The 14263-nt window shown below is 39.9% G+C and overlaps 1 protein-coding gene across 1 annotated transcript in view; it reads right to left on the bottom strand.

Moving 5' to 3' along the window:
* The window catches only part of NCAPD2 (non-SMC condensin I complex subunit D2), a 43990-nt gene that overhangs the window by 18733 nt on the left and 10994 nt on the right, over positions 1 to 14263 (bottom strand). The window contains exons 10-18 of the mRNA XM_060762649.2: positions 11869 to 12003; positions 11700 to 11781; positions 8776 to 8947; positions 8381 to 8502; positions 6383 to 6631; positions 5036 to 5210; positions 3749 to 3833; positions 2020 to 2153; positions 449 to 581 (exon numbers count right to left, since the gene is read on the bottom strand). Coding sequence (XP_060618632.2) covers positions 449 to 581; positions 2020 to 2153; positions 3749 to 3833; positions 5036 to 5210; positions 6383 to 6631; positions 8381 to 8502; positions 8776 to 8947; positions 11700 to 11781; positions 11869 to 12003 — 1287 coding nt within the window. The remainder of the gene's footprint in view (positions 1 to 448; positions 582 to 2019; positions 2154 to 3748; positions 3834 to 5035; positions 5211 to 6382; positions 6632 to 8380; positions 8503 to 8775; positions 8948 to 11699; positions 11782 to 11868; positions 12004 to 14263) is intronic.

Genomic DNA, 14263 nt, shown 5'->3' with positions numbered 1-14263 from the left:
GTAGCTGCACAGGCCACTACTAAAGGAGCCCCCTGGAAACTCTAACCTCTCTTTCATTTAGTAGTTAATCTAATCTTCCTTTCTCAGCAAGTTCTGTATGAGAGGCACCAACTCACCGAAGGCCTTTCTGAAGGATACTGTTTCTAGGCCTATTTCTACCTAAAATAGTTGTCATTTCTCCATTTAGTATGCAGGTCCTCACATCACCTTGAAGATCACTTGCCATATTTCTTCGATTGTAAAACACCACTGATTGTAAGATGCACCCTAATTTCAGCAGCAGCACCACCAAAAATACATAAAGATTCACCTGAGAGTCTAAGACACAGCCCATTTTTAAAGATGTTTATATAGTGGGAAAAGTGCATATTAGAATTGAAGAAATACAGCAATAAACTGGGTACACATGTTATGGCAGTGAAGAAAACAAGGGGGAAACTGTTCTGACCTTATGGCTATTGCCAATTTTAGAGATGGCATTACACACTTCCAAGGCAAAGTGATAATCTTCATGCACGCGGTCACCCAGTCCCACTGTTATCAAGGTATCAAGGTTGCTGCCTACAATCTCAGGCTTCCCCCTGCAGTTGGCAAGAATAATTTCATTAGATTCAACCCACTACAGAAATTCTGTAGCACATCAGTGACTGCTACGGACCAAAGCAACGTCTTATATATGTACACATTAATTAACAGAGCAGATATTCCTGGAGATAAACTTTAATAGGAAATGTTGGGGACAATACAAATCAGACATTGTTGTTGGCCCATTCCACAGAGTTCTATAAAATCCCACATTATCTGCTTTGAACTAGGTTACATGGCAGTTTGGACTCAGACAATCCAGTTGAAAGCAGATATTGGGGATTATTTGCTTTGATATTCTGGGTTATACAGCTGTGTGGATGGGTCCATAGTTATCATGTCACTGTTACTGGAAATTTAAAGAGCCAGTATATAGAACATGTCTTAATGTTTATATTGGAAAGTAATTGTTGTACACTTTGAAAGGATGTATATTATTTGATGTCATGGCTTATGGCTGGTAGAATAAACAATTCATTAACATACTAGAGGCAGAAGTAAAAGGAAAAGAATAGAGGGGATAAGGTTCCAAGATCACAAAAAGTTTCAGCAAAAGTTTATTCAAAAACTAACAAAATGCACATGTGAAATAAAACAACTAAGACAGTTAAGCCCGGAATATTTAAACAAAAACATTTTGAACGGTCTAAAAACCATTTGAAGACTTTTTCTTTTCTCATGATTTTACTTTTGGTGGCAAAATCTATGCTTTTTAAAAAAAACACTTATGCTTTTTAAAAATAATGAGGTGAGGCCAGGTTATTTGCTTTGTTCCTTTTAAGCTTAGTAAGGTTTCTGGAGGCAGCTGCACAGCTGCACATGCACGCACGCACACACACAATGAAATACAAAGTGAGTACTGCAACCTGATGCCAAAAGTCTATTTTTCTCCAGCCACCCTCCACCATCTTCTCAATGCTAGAGGGAAGACAAGGAGGAGGAGAAGGCTGGTAGGTGTAAAAAAGATTTGCAAAAAGATTTGTCAGAGAATTTGTGAAAACAAGAATGCTTGTATTTCCAAATCTTCAAAAAGAAAGATAGGCTTATATTCAAGGTTTTTGGAGGGAAGTGGGGATGGAAATCCTGACTCTACTTTAAGGCCTGCTGTACATGGTTTAGTTACTATAAAGCTATCTTATGTTTCTCAGATTTTGTTTTCCATGTCAGGAGAGACTTGAGAAATTGCCAAGTTGCTCCTGGTGTGAGAGAATTGGCTGTCTGCAAGGACATTGCCCAGGGGGCGCCCTGTTGGAGGTGCCTCTCATGTCCCCGCATGAGAAGCTGGAGCTGGCAGACAGGAGCTCACCTCGCTTCCCGGGTTCGACCTTTCGGTCAGCAGTCCTGCTAGAACAAGGATTTAACCCACTGCATCACCAGGAGCTCCATTTGTCAGATGATTGAGTAGAAAGGAAACTCAAAATTAAACTGACTCACCTTGCCATCATCCCCAAAAGCATGATAGAGGCACGGCGCTCCAGCACTGAGCACTGTGATTTCTCTGCAAATCGCTCCCATAGCAACTGGATCACTGCAGGTTTTATCTCATCTTTTTGAACAAATTCAGAGATCTAGGGAAACAAAGTTCATCAGGGAAGGAAAACATTTTTTCTTAAAAAAATAAAATAAAGGCAAATCCTTAATCAGAGTAAGCCCCCTTCTACACTGCCATATAATCCAAAATATTAAAACAGATAATCCACTGCTTTGAACTGGATTGTAAGAATTTAGATGGCAATATAATCCAGTTCAAAGCAGATAATCTGGATTTTATATGGCAGTGTAGAAGGGGCTTTAGTAACCCCACATCTCACTAAAAAGAGAAATCACTGTGTAGAATAAATTGAACTACAAACTCATTCTGGTTAGACGAAACAGGATTTCCACGCACTTTTTCCTTCTCTGGTGTAAAAATGGAACTCCATGAATGTTCCTATTTTGCAGCATCCTGCCTAGAAATCGTCCCTGTATACAGGATATGAAGGCATCCACACAAATTTGGAGGAAGCTTGAGGCTTGTACTGAGCATTCAAAGAAATGGCTTTAGCTTCTAAAAACTGATGCCATGTAGGTCAAAAAGACTGCAACATACCAACTTTTATTCGCTGTTTATTTAACAAGTGTAGATCCTACATAATCTGAGAGCCCCACAGGATCAGACTGAAGACCTATCAGGTTGAGACACGGTGCTCTAAAGGCACCAGATCATATTTTATCTTGGAAGCTAAGCACAGTCAGATATGGTAAGTACTTGGATGGGAGACCACTAATGGATACCAGATGCAATTGTCTATATTTCAGAGGAAGGATATCTTCTGAATACTCCTTCCCTAAGAAAACCCTATTAAATTCACAGGGTCACCATATTAATTTATTTATTTACAGTATTTATATACCCTTATCTCACCCCTGGAGGAACTCAAAGCAGTTTACAAAAAATAATGGCAAAATTCAATGCCTTAAATACATAAACCAAATCATAAATCAAACAGCATATGACTAAGCAGAAAAAACAATAGGTCAGATTCATCATAAGGTAATAGGACATTTAAACATGAAGTATAAAGAAGTAAAAACACCTAATAAAAACATACAAATCACATAACATACTCATAGACTGGGCCATTCCAAATGTTAATATACATATTCCATATTTAATCTTGTACTGCTTTACTTTATTAGTAAAAATCTTGGTTCCATAACCAAGTCTTAGTTCTCTTTCTAAAGGTCAGGAAGGTGCTGTTCTAATCTCACTGGGGAGAGTTGCAGAGTCGGGAAGTCACCACTGAGAAAATCCTGTCTCTTGTCCTTACCTACTGCAGAATATCTTAATCTCCATAGGTGACTTGAAGACATGTACACACATCAAACAAACAAAACTGTACTCAACTATCTTGAAACTATTCTCCAGGGGTCCTTGGACCATTCCTATTCAAGTAAGCATCTCTGAAGTAACAGAAATTTAACAAAATTGCAAGAAAAAAGTCACAGACAGACAGCAATGCCGTCAGCTTGCAGGTGTAGGTGGAATAGGTCACTATGAGACCCCCCCAGCCCTGGGTCAAATACAACATTTTGCAGCAAGTACAAGATTCTTAAACATAAACCTAAAATTAGGTTCAACTAAGACTGTGAGCTAGCCTGTTACAAGGAAAAATATACTCACAATTTCTTCAAGGCACCGAATTGTCCCCAAAGATGCATCGATCATGAGAAGGAAGAGAGATTGTATCAAGTTCTGAGCTCTATTCCTATGTAAAAGATGAGCAAAATATTTTGGAATTATTTTAAAAACATTATTATTATGGGATTTTACTCTACTGTCAACCATCTTGGTTACACCCAACAGGAAACTTGGCCCATGCCCATAATCAATAGCTTCTCTGGGGAATAAGTTATCTTGAAAGCTCATGCCAACAACACAATTTTTGGTCCTGGGTTATGTCATTTCTTAATTGGTTCTATCATAAAAACATGGGGAAAGGTTTATTAAATTGCAAAAACTTTGTATTTGTGGGACATCTTGCAGCCCATTTTACTATAGTTTTTCAATGCATATCTCCTAGAGCAGCCATGGGCAAACTTTGCTGCCTTGAGGCTGTCTTGTGGGCCCAGAAAGAGTGTGGGTGGGGACAGAAGAGGCAGGGCTGTGGGCCAGAAGAGGTGGAGTCATGGCTAGAAGGGTGAGGTTGGAGCCTTGGAAGGGCTGGGGCTGTGTTTCTCTCCCCGGCTCTTCTCTGGGCACCGGGGAAGGCAGCAGTCTGCTTTCCTCAGGCCCAGAGGAGGAAGACAAACATGCCACTGTCAAGCATGCTTGGCAATGGCGTGTTTCCCTGGTTCTTCTCTGGCTCCGGGAAGGTAGAGGTCCTTCTTCCTTAGGCCTAGAGGAAGATAAACACGCCACTGACTGCTCTCCAGAGAGTGCTTGGCAGAGGCGTGTCTGACTCAGCTATCTCTTCTAAGCCTGGAGATGTGGCGGGCCACTGCATCTGCATAGTCAAAGGGAGGCTGAAGCAGATGGGAGGCTGGGGCGAGAAGCCCAAAGAGCTGCGTCCGGCCTGGATTTGCGCATGCTTGTCTTAGCGTTTCAACCAATTTATTCAAAATAGTTTCTGGTAGCTACAAAAAACAAGTTTTGGGAGTAGAACAACTACTTTCAAAGTAATTACTGCACAATTAAACAGAAAATAACACTTTCAAAGCAGGAATAGAAAATTTTTAAGTTTTGTTACACAGAGACTGGATCTGCACCTTTTGTTCTGTGAAACTAAAGATCCTATTTTGAGGAAAACAGAATCGGCCTAACAAATCAAGACAGCTTAGCTTTCACCAGTGGGGTGTACTAACATGATATTCATTGCATTCTGCATTTTCTCAACTACCACCATCATCCATACCCCAGCTAAGAGAATGCACTTGTACTCTGACATGGTTCGTAGTAAGTGACCCAAACCTTTCAGTGTCTCCTTTAGGGTTGAGGTAGAGCCTCCTGTAAGCATCCAATACAGCTTCTCTGATTCCTGGGTCCTTAGACCATATAAGGGGGAGCATTCGGCGGACTCCTAGAACAGCCTGAGGGATGCCAAACTGAGAGACTATCACAAAGAACTCAATGGCTTCTTGTACCACTGCGGGAAGAAGAGATGAGGAAGGTGTCAGGATCTTATGCTTAGGGTCTGCTTTATTTTATCTATTCATGCTGTTGCATTATATTGTAACTGCATGTTTTGTTATGTATTACATAGTTTGTTATAGATCAGGGATCCTCAAACTTTTTAAACAGAGGGCCAGGTCACAGTCTCTCAAACTGTTGGAGGGCCAGGTTATAATTTGAAAAAAAAAAAGAATGAATTCCTATGCACACTGCACACCTCTTATTTGTAGTGCAAAAAACACTTTAAAACAATACAATGACTAAAAATAGGCCTTAGTTTGAGGACCCCTCCTATAGATGGTTATGTTATAAATCAATAGTTGTACTGCTATGTGCTTTTAACAAAATTGCTAATGGAAATTTGTGCAGATACTGGGAGACGCCAGCTGAAACTAGAAGCCCAGCCAGAGGCTGCTACATCCTATCACTTTAACAAGAAACCTACTGATAATGGACAGGAGGATTTTTAGATTTGTTTTGAGAGCAACTTGATACTCTCATGTGAAAAGCAGGCAAGCAGAAATGAGGTAATGTTTTGATTCCTTGACCAGTGAGGGAAAAGACAGAGAAAAGTGTGCCATGACTTTTAGGCAAATGGAGTTATTGTGCATGAAATGTTCAAAGGTAGAAAACAAAAAATGAAATTGTCCACGTTTCTCAACCAGTGTCTTACTGATAGCTTTTATAAGCTGGAGAAGGACCCAGCATTGACAATACACATAATATATTTCTCTTCTCGAAGTGTTCCATCCCTACTCTTGGCCTCTACAAGTTGAGAAGTATTATATCAAGTTAACAAAACTAAACCAGAACCTTGCTTTGAGATTCTGTTTTCTATTACAGAAGGTGGGTGGAAACACTATATGAAAACCTCACCCATTCTCTGAAGTCATATTGTCCAAGAGGTTTCTAATGAGCTGTGTCTAGAGCAGAGCTTCTCAAATTGTGTTCCTCGAGATGTTTTGGACTTCCTCCCACAATTCCTAACAGCTGGGAAGCTAGCTGGGATTTCTGGGAGCTGAAGTCCAAAACACCTGAAGGAGCACAATTTGAGAAACTGGTCTAAATAACGGGTTTTCGGAGGTGCATATTTCAAGTTACGAATATCCTGCCTTTTCAGATGTGACAGCTCTTCCATATACCTACCGGAGACAGAACTTTCATACATCAGTTTGGAGACCATCCTCAAGGCTTCTGTGATTTTTTCAGAGAAGTTGTAAGCATTCTGCAAGTACTGTACAAGCATCTCCTGCTTCACCAACTCTTCTGGGGGCTCCTCTTCATTCTGCACTTGCTCTTCATTCTGCACTTGCTCCTCATTCTGCACTTGCCCTTCATTCTCAGTATTTTGTGTACCATCTGCAGATTCTTGAATACTGTTTTCATTGTGAGAACCTATGCATCAGGAACAGAGGAGACATGTCCTCTAATTTTTCTGATCTCATGTGAAATCATACCAACGCCAGATACACACAACTCTATACTGAAATGATTTTTTATTTTAATTTTTTATCCATTGCAGCTAAGTAATGAAAAATGTAGTATTTCCAGATCAACATCCATCAGAAACCAGTGATGGTGGCAGTCACTTTAATTCAGTCATGTACAAAATTGGGAGAAGGTAGGGTAGGTCTAATTTAACCCAAAGGGTCACATAAGGTGGGAGGGATAAAATTTTCTAAACCTTATTCCCCTGTGCCTAATGCCTTAAGGAAAATTCCTTCCATCCTGACTTAGCCCAGAATATTTGTGACAGGACAAAAGGACCTCACATGGACTAATGGCAAAGGAGTTGGGTTGGAAGGAAGAAAAGGTCCAATTCTCCACATCCAAAAAAGCCCTTAGAGTTGGTTCTCTCCCACTATCTGCTTTATTTGTGAAAAGAGACATAAGTAAAGAAAAAACGGATGCCACTGTAACACCTAATTTGGCTCAGGAAAACAAAATCTTTGGCTGCTATGAACAACAGTACCAGTGATGGGAAACCAAGTAGATTACCTGTTTTAATATAGTACAATACAGTATTGTCCTAGATTAATATAGTACAATATAGTAATATATAATACTAATATTGTGCTATGCTAATAATTATAATATATTGTATTTTGAGACACATTCTGTCTCAGTCCTTTGTTCTTTCACGTGGCAGGGTGGACCTTTTATTTTTTAATCTATTTTTCAATCCCACCCGTTGCCACCAATAAATATGGGACATTCTCTCTCTGGTCTCGTGGCCTGGCTAAAGAGATCTCTTATTTTCTTATCTAATCAGAAACGCAAAATGGTCAGGAAGGGGACAGGCTGATAGCCTGAGGAAAATATGACACTAAGGAGCAAAGGTTTGTTTTCTTATTCTCCTTCCTGTTAAGACTCCTCAAACTGGAAGTGATACATGGAGAGAGAGAGAGTTTGTTTGATGGTGAAACAGTTACTTAGTTTATTTGTATAATTCTTATTGTACATGCTTAGTGGTTACATAAGATCAATTGCTTGCAGAACAATGTTTCAGTATTAGTTTCTCTCATTGTATTCCTTTCTTCCAAATGGACTGTTATGTGAATTCATAAGAACAGGTTTCCAACTATCTTTAACTTCTTTCTTTAACTAATTTTCCAGCTGCTCCTCCTTCCAGACCTTGACTCACTGACAGACTCTCCTGGTCTGCTTTCAGCTCACTCCCTAACTGCCATAGAAAGTTCAGTTGGGCTTCTCCAACCGTCATCTTTGCTTCTGCCCCCTTTCAAATCTTGGCATCCACTCATTTGCATACGACTAATCAGGTAGCTTGCATGCCAATGGCTTCCCCACTGGTGCTACTATTCTCTGGGCAGCACAAAACGGCTGTTCGCCCGCCAGCCCTTTAAAGTAAGTCTCTTACTAACTTTTTAAAGTGAGCCAAATTCACTACATATGTGCATATAATATTGATCATAATATTGTAATACAATATGATACTAATAATTATGTATTTTATATTACATCTAATATTAATAATAGTATAGTGATATAGTATAATATAGTAATATATAATGCTAATACTGTGATATGCTAATAATATACTATATTGCATGTACATACAACTCATAACTTCGGGGTGAGAAGGGCAGGATATAAAGGTCGTAAATAAATAATAAATATGATTACCTAAATAAAAGGATCTTAACATGCTCTGAATAAGATCTTCATGATCATTCTCTGTTATTTGCTTGAAGGGTTCCACCTCTTGCAACTGATGCATCCCTTCTTGCACGAGATGGATGGCATCCCTACAATGACAAGCACAGTAAAGCTAAACATGTTCTATACACACACACACCCCACCACCAATGTACTTTTGGAAGTTGCAAAGCACCACATGCCATTACATAATAGTCACACTTTTAATCCTTTTTCAAAATGTTTTAATCAAATAATTTAAAAAAGCTGCCTTACCTCCAAAAGAGGAGGAGGAGGAAGAGGAGGAATAATGAAACAAATATGAAATATGAACCCATCCTTACTGTAATAAAATGCAATATACTCCTCAGAGGTCCACTCACTTATAATTGGATTTTCTCAAAAGCTGGACGATGCTTCTGGATAATTGTTCTGGATTCTCTATCGTGAATGTGCGCCTTGTATCTTCCTGTTCCTGTGAGGTAAGGCAGCTCTTCAGAGTAGCCTGGAGTTCTGGTTGCATTGCTTCCCATTCCTCCTCTGGAGAGATCACCACTGATACAAAGTGACAGGAAGAGTCAGATATAGCCTTCCATCTCCACTGAGGTAAAAACAGCTTGCAGAAATTTTTTTGCCATGAAAGAGGCAGGACAGTGAGAAACAATACCATCATGACTTTATCAGTCTTCCACAACATTTTTTTTTATTTCCCCAGTAATTCACAGAGGTATTGATAATGTAACAAACTAATGCTCATTCTCTAGCAATTGTGCCAGTGAATTCGAAAGTGTTTTCTTCTCCAGGTCATGTCACAGAATTTTATTTAGGCAAGTAGTTGCATTAATTTGTTTAACAAATAGAATAATAATAATAATAATAATAATAATAATAATAATAATAAAAGTAGTGGAAAATGAACATGCAAAAATACTGTGGGACTTTCGAATCCAGACTGACAAAGTTTTGAAACACAATATACCAGGCAACACGATTGTGGAAAAGAAAAAAGTTTGGTTGATTGATGTTACCATACCAGGTGACAGTCGCATTGAGGAAAAACAACAGAAAAAACTCAGCCGTTACCAGGACCTCAAAATCAAATTGCAAAGGCTTTGTCATAAACCAGTACAGGTGGTCCCAGTGGTCATCGGCACACTGGGTTCTATGCCAAAAGATCTCAGCCGGCATTTGGAAACAATAAACATTGACAAAATCACGATCTGTCAACTGCAAAAGGCCACCTTACATTTCGTATTTTATGTTATTTTATTTTCTAAATAAAAGACGTGGTTTTGGAGCCAGGCCTTTGGCTAGTGGGCACAGCAGCACTTTAGGCACTGAACTCGGACAATAGGATTGTTATTAAAATTGGAAACGGCTATATGACTTGTGATGATGTGATTTGTTCTATGTAATTATGTAATTTTAATTAATATTACTGTTTAATTGTTATGTAATAGGATTTTATATTGTTGGTTTATATTGTTGTTATTGATACTGTTGGCATTGAATTGTTGCCTGTGTTAGCCACCCTGAGTCCCCCCTAGGGGGTGAGAAGGGCAGGGTAGAAATGGTGTAAATAATAAATAATTCTGATTTTCTGTTGTTTTTTGTGTTATATTGTGATTCTGTATTGATGGGCATGGCCTCATGTAAGCCACCCCGAGTCCCGTTTGGGGAGATGGTGGCGGGGTATAAAGATTATTATTATTATTATCTGCATGCATTATTCCAAAATACATCACACAGCTTGGGAAGTGTTTGACTTGTGATTTTGTGATATAAAATCCAGCAAATATATCTCATTTGCTGTGACATACTGTGTTTTTGTGTCAGTAAAATAATAATAATAATATTTTTATTCCTATATACTACCACCATCTCCTCGAAGGGACTTGGGGTGGCTTACCTATGGGACAGAAAGTCCAACAGACAAAAAATCAAAGCACTCCGTTAAAACAAAATTAAAACATCGCTAAAATAGGAGCATTGTAAAAGACAACAATCCAGATAAAACACAATTAAACATAAGATAATAAAACAACAGCATTAAAGCTTTATCAGACAATGTTCAACAAAAACCAATGACCAGAATTACTAAAATGGGCATGACCATGCTGTAAAAGGGTTGGGCATAGGATAGTGCAAAACAGCATACCATAGGGCTGGGAAATTGGACATGGTGCAGAGAAAAGAATACTATCGGGTGACCCACGGACTGGGCATTGATAGCCAGGGACTAGTCGTTCTCAAATCCTTGCTGGAACATCCAGGTTTTCAGATCCCTGCGAAAGGAGGACCGTGTGAGGGCTTGGCTAATCTCCCTGGGGAGGGTGATCCAAAGTCGAGGAGCCACCACTGAGAAGGACAGGCTAAAGGGCAGGCTAAACTCCCACATTCTGCCACTCAAAAAAAGAGGATGTTTCCTTTTCTGAGTAACGACTAATACTATTACCTTAACGCTTGTCAGAAAAGGGAAGCATCAATTTCTCTGAATGGAGTGGCAAAAAACCTCTTTAAATGTCTGGGCAGAAAAATGGTGGTAGCCCAAGGGCAGTGAGCCCCTGAGGCAGCATTGGGATTGTCCCCTTTTCATGGAATTACTCTTTACTTTTTCAGTTTCTATAAAAATCTATAATTTTGGCCCTCCCTTTGACTTATATGTAAGGTCAGCTTATAAACCAGCACACACGTGATTACATACATAACCACAGTCCTACACAGAAGGGCCACTTGAACTGCAAAAATATGGAGAATGTGCTGCAAAGCAAGCAGGTCATACACAACCTGTTTGTGAAATGAATCACCGTGCCAAGGCAAACTGTCACTTAAATTATTGACTTTAACAACCAGTACAGAGAACACTTGAAATACAGAACACAATAGATTTCGACAGAGCAGAGTATATATGAAAATAAGTCAAAGGTTATTGTTTAGCTGCTTGTGCTCCCTTTATTTTATTGGTTCTAAACTTATTTATTTAAGCAATGCTTTTGACATAAAATAAAATAAAGTCAAAGCTTCCTTAATGTGAGGCAATACAAACAAATGAGAGAACTGTAAGCATTTAAAATATGCATATAAAGATTTTTTTAAATGAGGGAGCTTTCAGGAACAACTACTGGAAGTTATTATTGGAAACTCTACAGCTGTTAGGAGGATGTCTTCTCTTTTGCTACTCTCTCATGTTTACCAGTTCTTATTTGCCTCCACTGGGAAACCTTTCTGTCGGGGGGAGCCTGCAAAGATGTGGGAATTAATCAATTCCTGGATAGCTACTTTGCCATAGGAAAAGAAAGCATTTTACCGGCTGTGGTTCGACATTCCTTCATTTTTTGAAGTTTCTGCTTTTCCTTTTCAAGTAGTTCAGTTAACTCTGCACAGCTTAACTGTGGGCGAGATGATCCATCAGCCATTAGATATAGCATATATGAAGGTTTTACTGTGTTTAATAACTTTCTAATGAGATGTCTTACCTTACAAGAGAAAGGGTTGTTGGAAAGAAAGACAGCTAGCAGCTGAATAGCATTTTTTACTACATTTATAGATTTGTCTTGTAGCCGACCAACAGCCAGACACACTACAGCCTGGAATTGAGTCAAAGGCAGGGCCTGTGGGAAAAAACAAAACAAATAAAAAAACCCAAAACAAAACAAACAAACAAAGAGGGACACAAAATCAGGCCTTAAGTAGGAATAATGAGGAAAGCATTCTGAACCCCACCAACTATAGAATTGGGCCAAACTTCCTACACAGAACCCCCGTGACCAACATAAAATATTTTGTTTTCTGATGGTCTTTGGCAACACAATTGACACCCCTTGCAATCCCCCCCCCCCCCCCCCCGGTGTCCTGATCTCCAGGTTGAGAAATGCTTCACTAGAATGTGATGAGCCATACCTACACATTTTGCCAATCTTTGCCCTTTAAGTTGGGATAAAGGTTTTGGAATAAATCTTGCAAGATGAATCTTTATCAGATTACTGCATGTCTATTGTGAACTGATGGCTATGTTAGACCCACTGACCCCTTAGCGCAAAATAACCATAACAATACCTCAATATTAAATAGAGACTTATTAGGGACTAAAGCAATATGTCCTGCAGTATTTGAATGGGCAATTACAATCCTGGAGGACTTCTGGGTCTGATTGGCATTTGGGGACCCGGGGGGGACGGGGGACGGGACAACAACTGAGATGTATTGGAAGTGCAAGGCTGCTGCCTTCTCTAAATTGTTTCTTTAAGTAGATTTTCAAGAAGAAAGCATGAAGGCCAAGGACATATCTGCTTTTATTTAGCCAAAACATAATTTAACCTCTAGGGTGCAGATACATTGCAGAATTAATACATTTTGACACTACTTTAACTGTCATGGCCAAATGCTATGAAATCTTGGGAGCTGAAGTTTGACAAGACCTTTAGCCTTCTCTGCCAAATTGCTTATGACTCACCAAACTACAACTGTTTTAATTCCATAGCATTGGGCTATGGGTAAGCCAATCAAAGTGCTATCAACCTGCAAATGCTACAGTGCAGATCACATGCTCAAGACCCATGGGGCGAATCTGGCCCACCCTGACATTTTGTGTGGCCCTCCAGATGCTGGACTACAACTGCTGTGTTCCTCTTCATTAGACATCATGACTAGAGCTGATGGGAGTTGTGATACAGTAATATTTGGAAGTCAGTAGTTTGCTCTGTTTAGCCAGGATAGTGGGGCTTGGATTTAGATACAAGGCTGACTTTAAAATGTCATTTAACCTTTCCCCAACCTGAGAGTCACAAGTGCTGTTGGGTTGCAATGCAGTTTGCATGGCAGATAAATGAAAGTGATTGGAGTTGTCATTCAGTAACACCTGGAGACCTGAACTGAGTAAAATTAAGAGAACCAACCACTATGTCAATGGATTCAATGGCCCTTGGAAGGCAAAGGCTGATGTGGCCCTTGATGAAAAAGAGTTTGACACCCTTGGTGTAGATGCACCCTAGATTAACAGGGTATAGCAACCAGGACTGCTCAGGAAACCAAACGAATTCTGTCAATCTCTAGAACAGGCACGGGCAAACTTTGGCCCTCCAGGTATTTTGGACTTCACTCCCACAATTCCTAACAGCCAGGAAGCTGGCTGTGGTTTCTGTGAGTTGAAGTCCAAAACACCCGGAAGGCCGAAGTTTCCCCATGCCTGCTCTAGAGCCTACTACTGTATGTGGGGCAGGAATCTAATCTAAACAAAGCTTTTAAATCAGAGGATAAGAAAGTAATGGGGAATTTCCCATGGAGTTGATCTCAGTTCATCCATGAACCTTCTAATGCAGTGGTTCTCAACCTGTGGATCCCCAGATGGCCTTCAATACCCAGAAATCGTAACAGCTGGTAAACTGTCTGGGATTTCTGGGAGTTGTAGGCCAAAATGCTTGGAGACCCATAGGTGGAGAACCACTGCTCTAATGAGTTTATTTTGTCCCGTTAAATATGGTGATTTTTGACCTCCTTTAGACCATCTTTGCTCAAGGAGAGGTCTGTTCTCCCAAAGGGAATGAATCTAGAAGTCAATCTTCACATCACTTATTGTTGAAGAGATCTCTTCTGGGGCTAAAGTGGTATCATGGGGATGGATAACACATAAAAAGTGCCCCCAGCCCTTCGGAGTGATGGCAAAGGGAGGGGAGAAGGGCAGCCCACATATAGTACATGGCCTGCTTTTCTTGCTCAAAATAATGCCCAAATCCTGCCTCCAAGTAAAAAGAAGAGGCAGGGGTTAAACCCTTGTGCCAGCTAAACTGCTGACCTGAAGGTAGGCGGTTTGAATCAGCAAACAGGGTAAGCTCCCATCTGTCAGCTCCAGCTTCCCACATGAGAGAAGCCTCC

The sequence above is a fragment of the Anolis sagrei genome, chromosome 2, assembly GCF_037176765.1.
Source record: "Anolis sagrei isolate rAnoSag1 chromosome 2, rAnoSag1.mat, whole genome shotgun sequence".
Taxonomy (NCBI): Eukaryota; Metazoa; Chordata; class Lepidosauria; order Squamata; family Dactyloidae; genus Anolis; species Anolis sagrei.
This window is presented reverse-complemented; position numbering and strand designations above follow the sequence as displayed.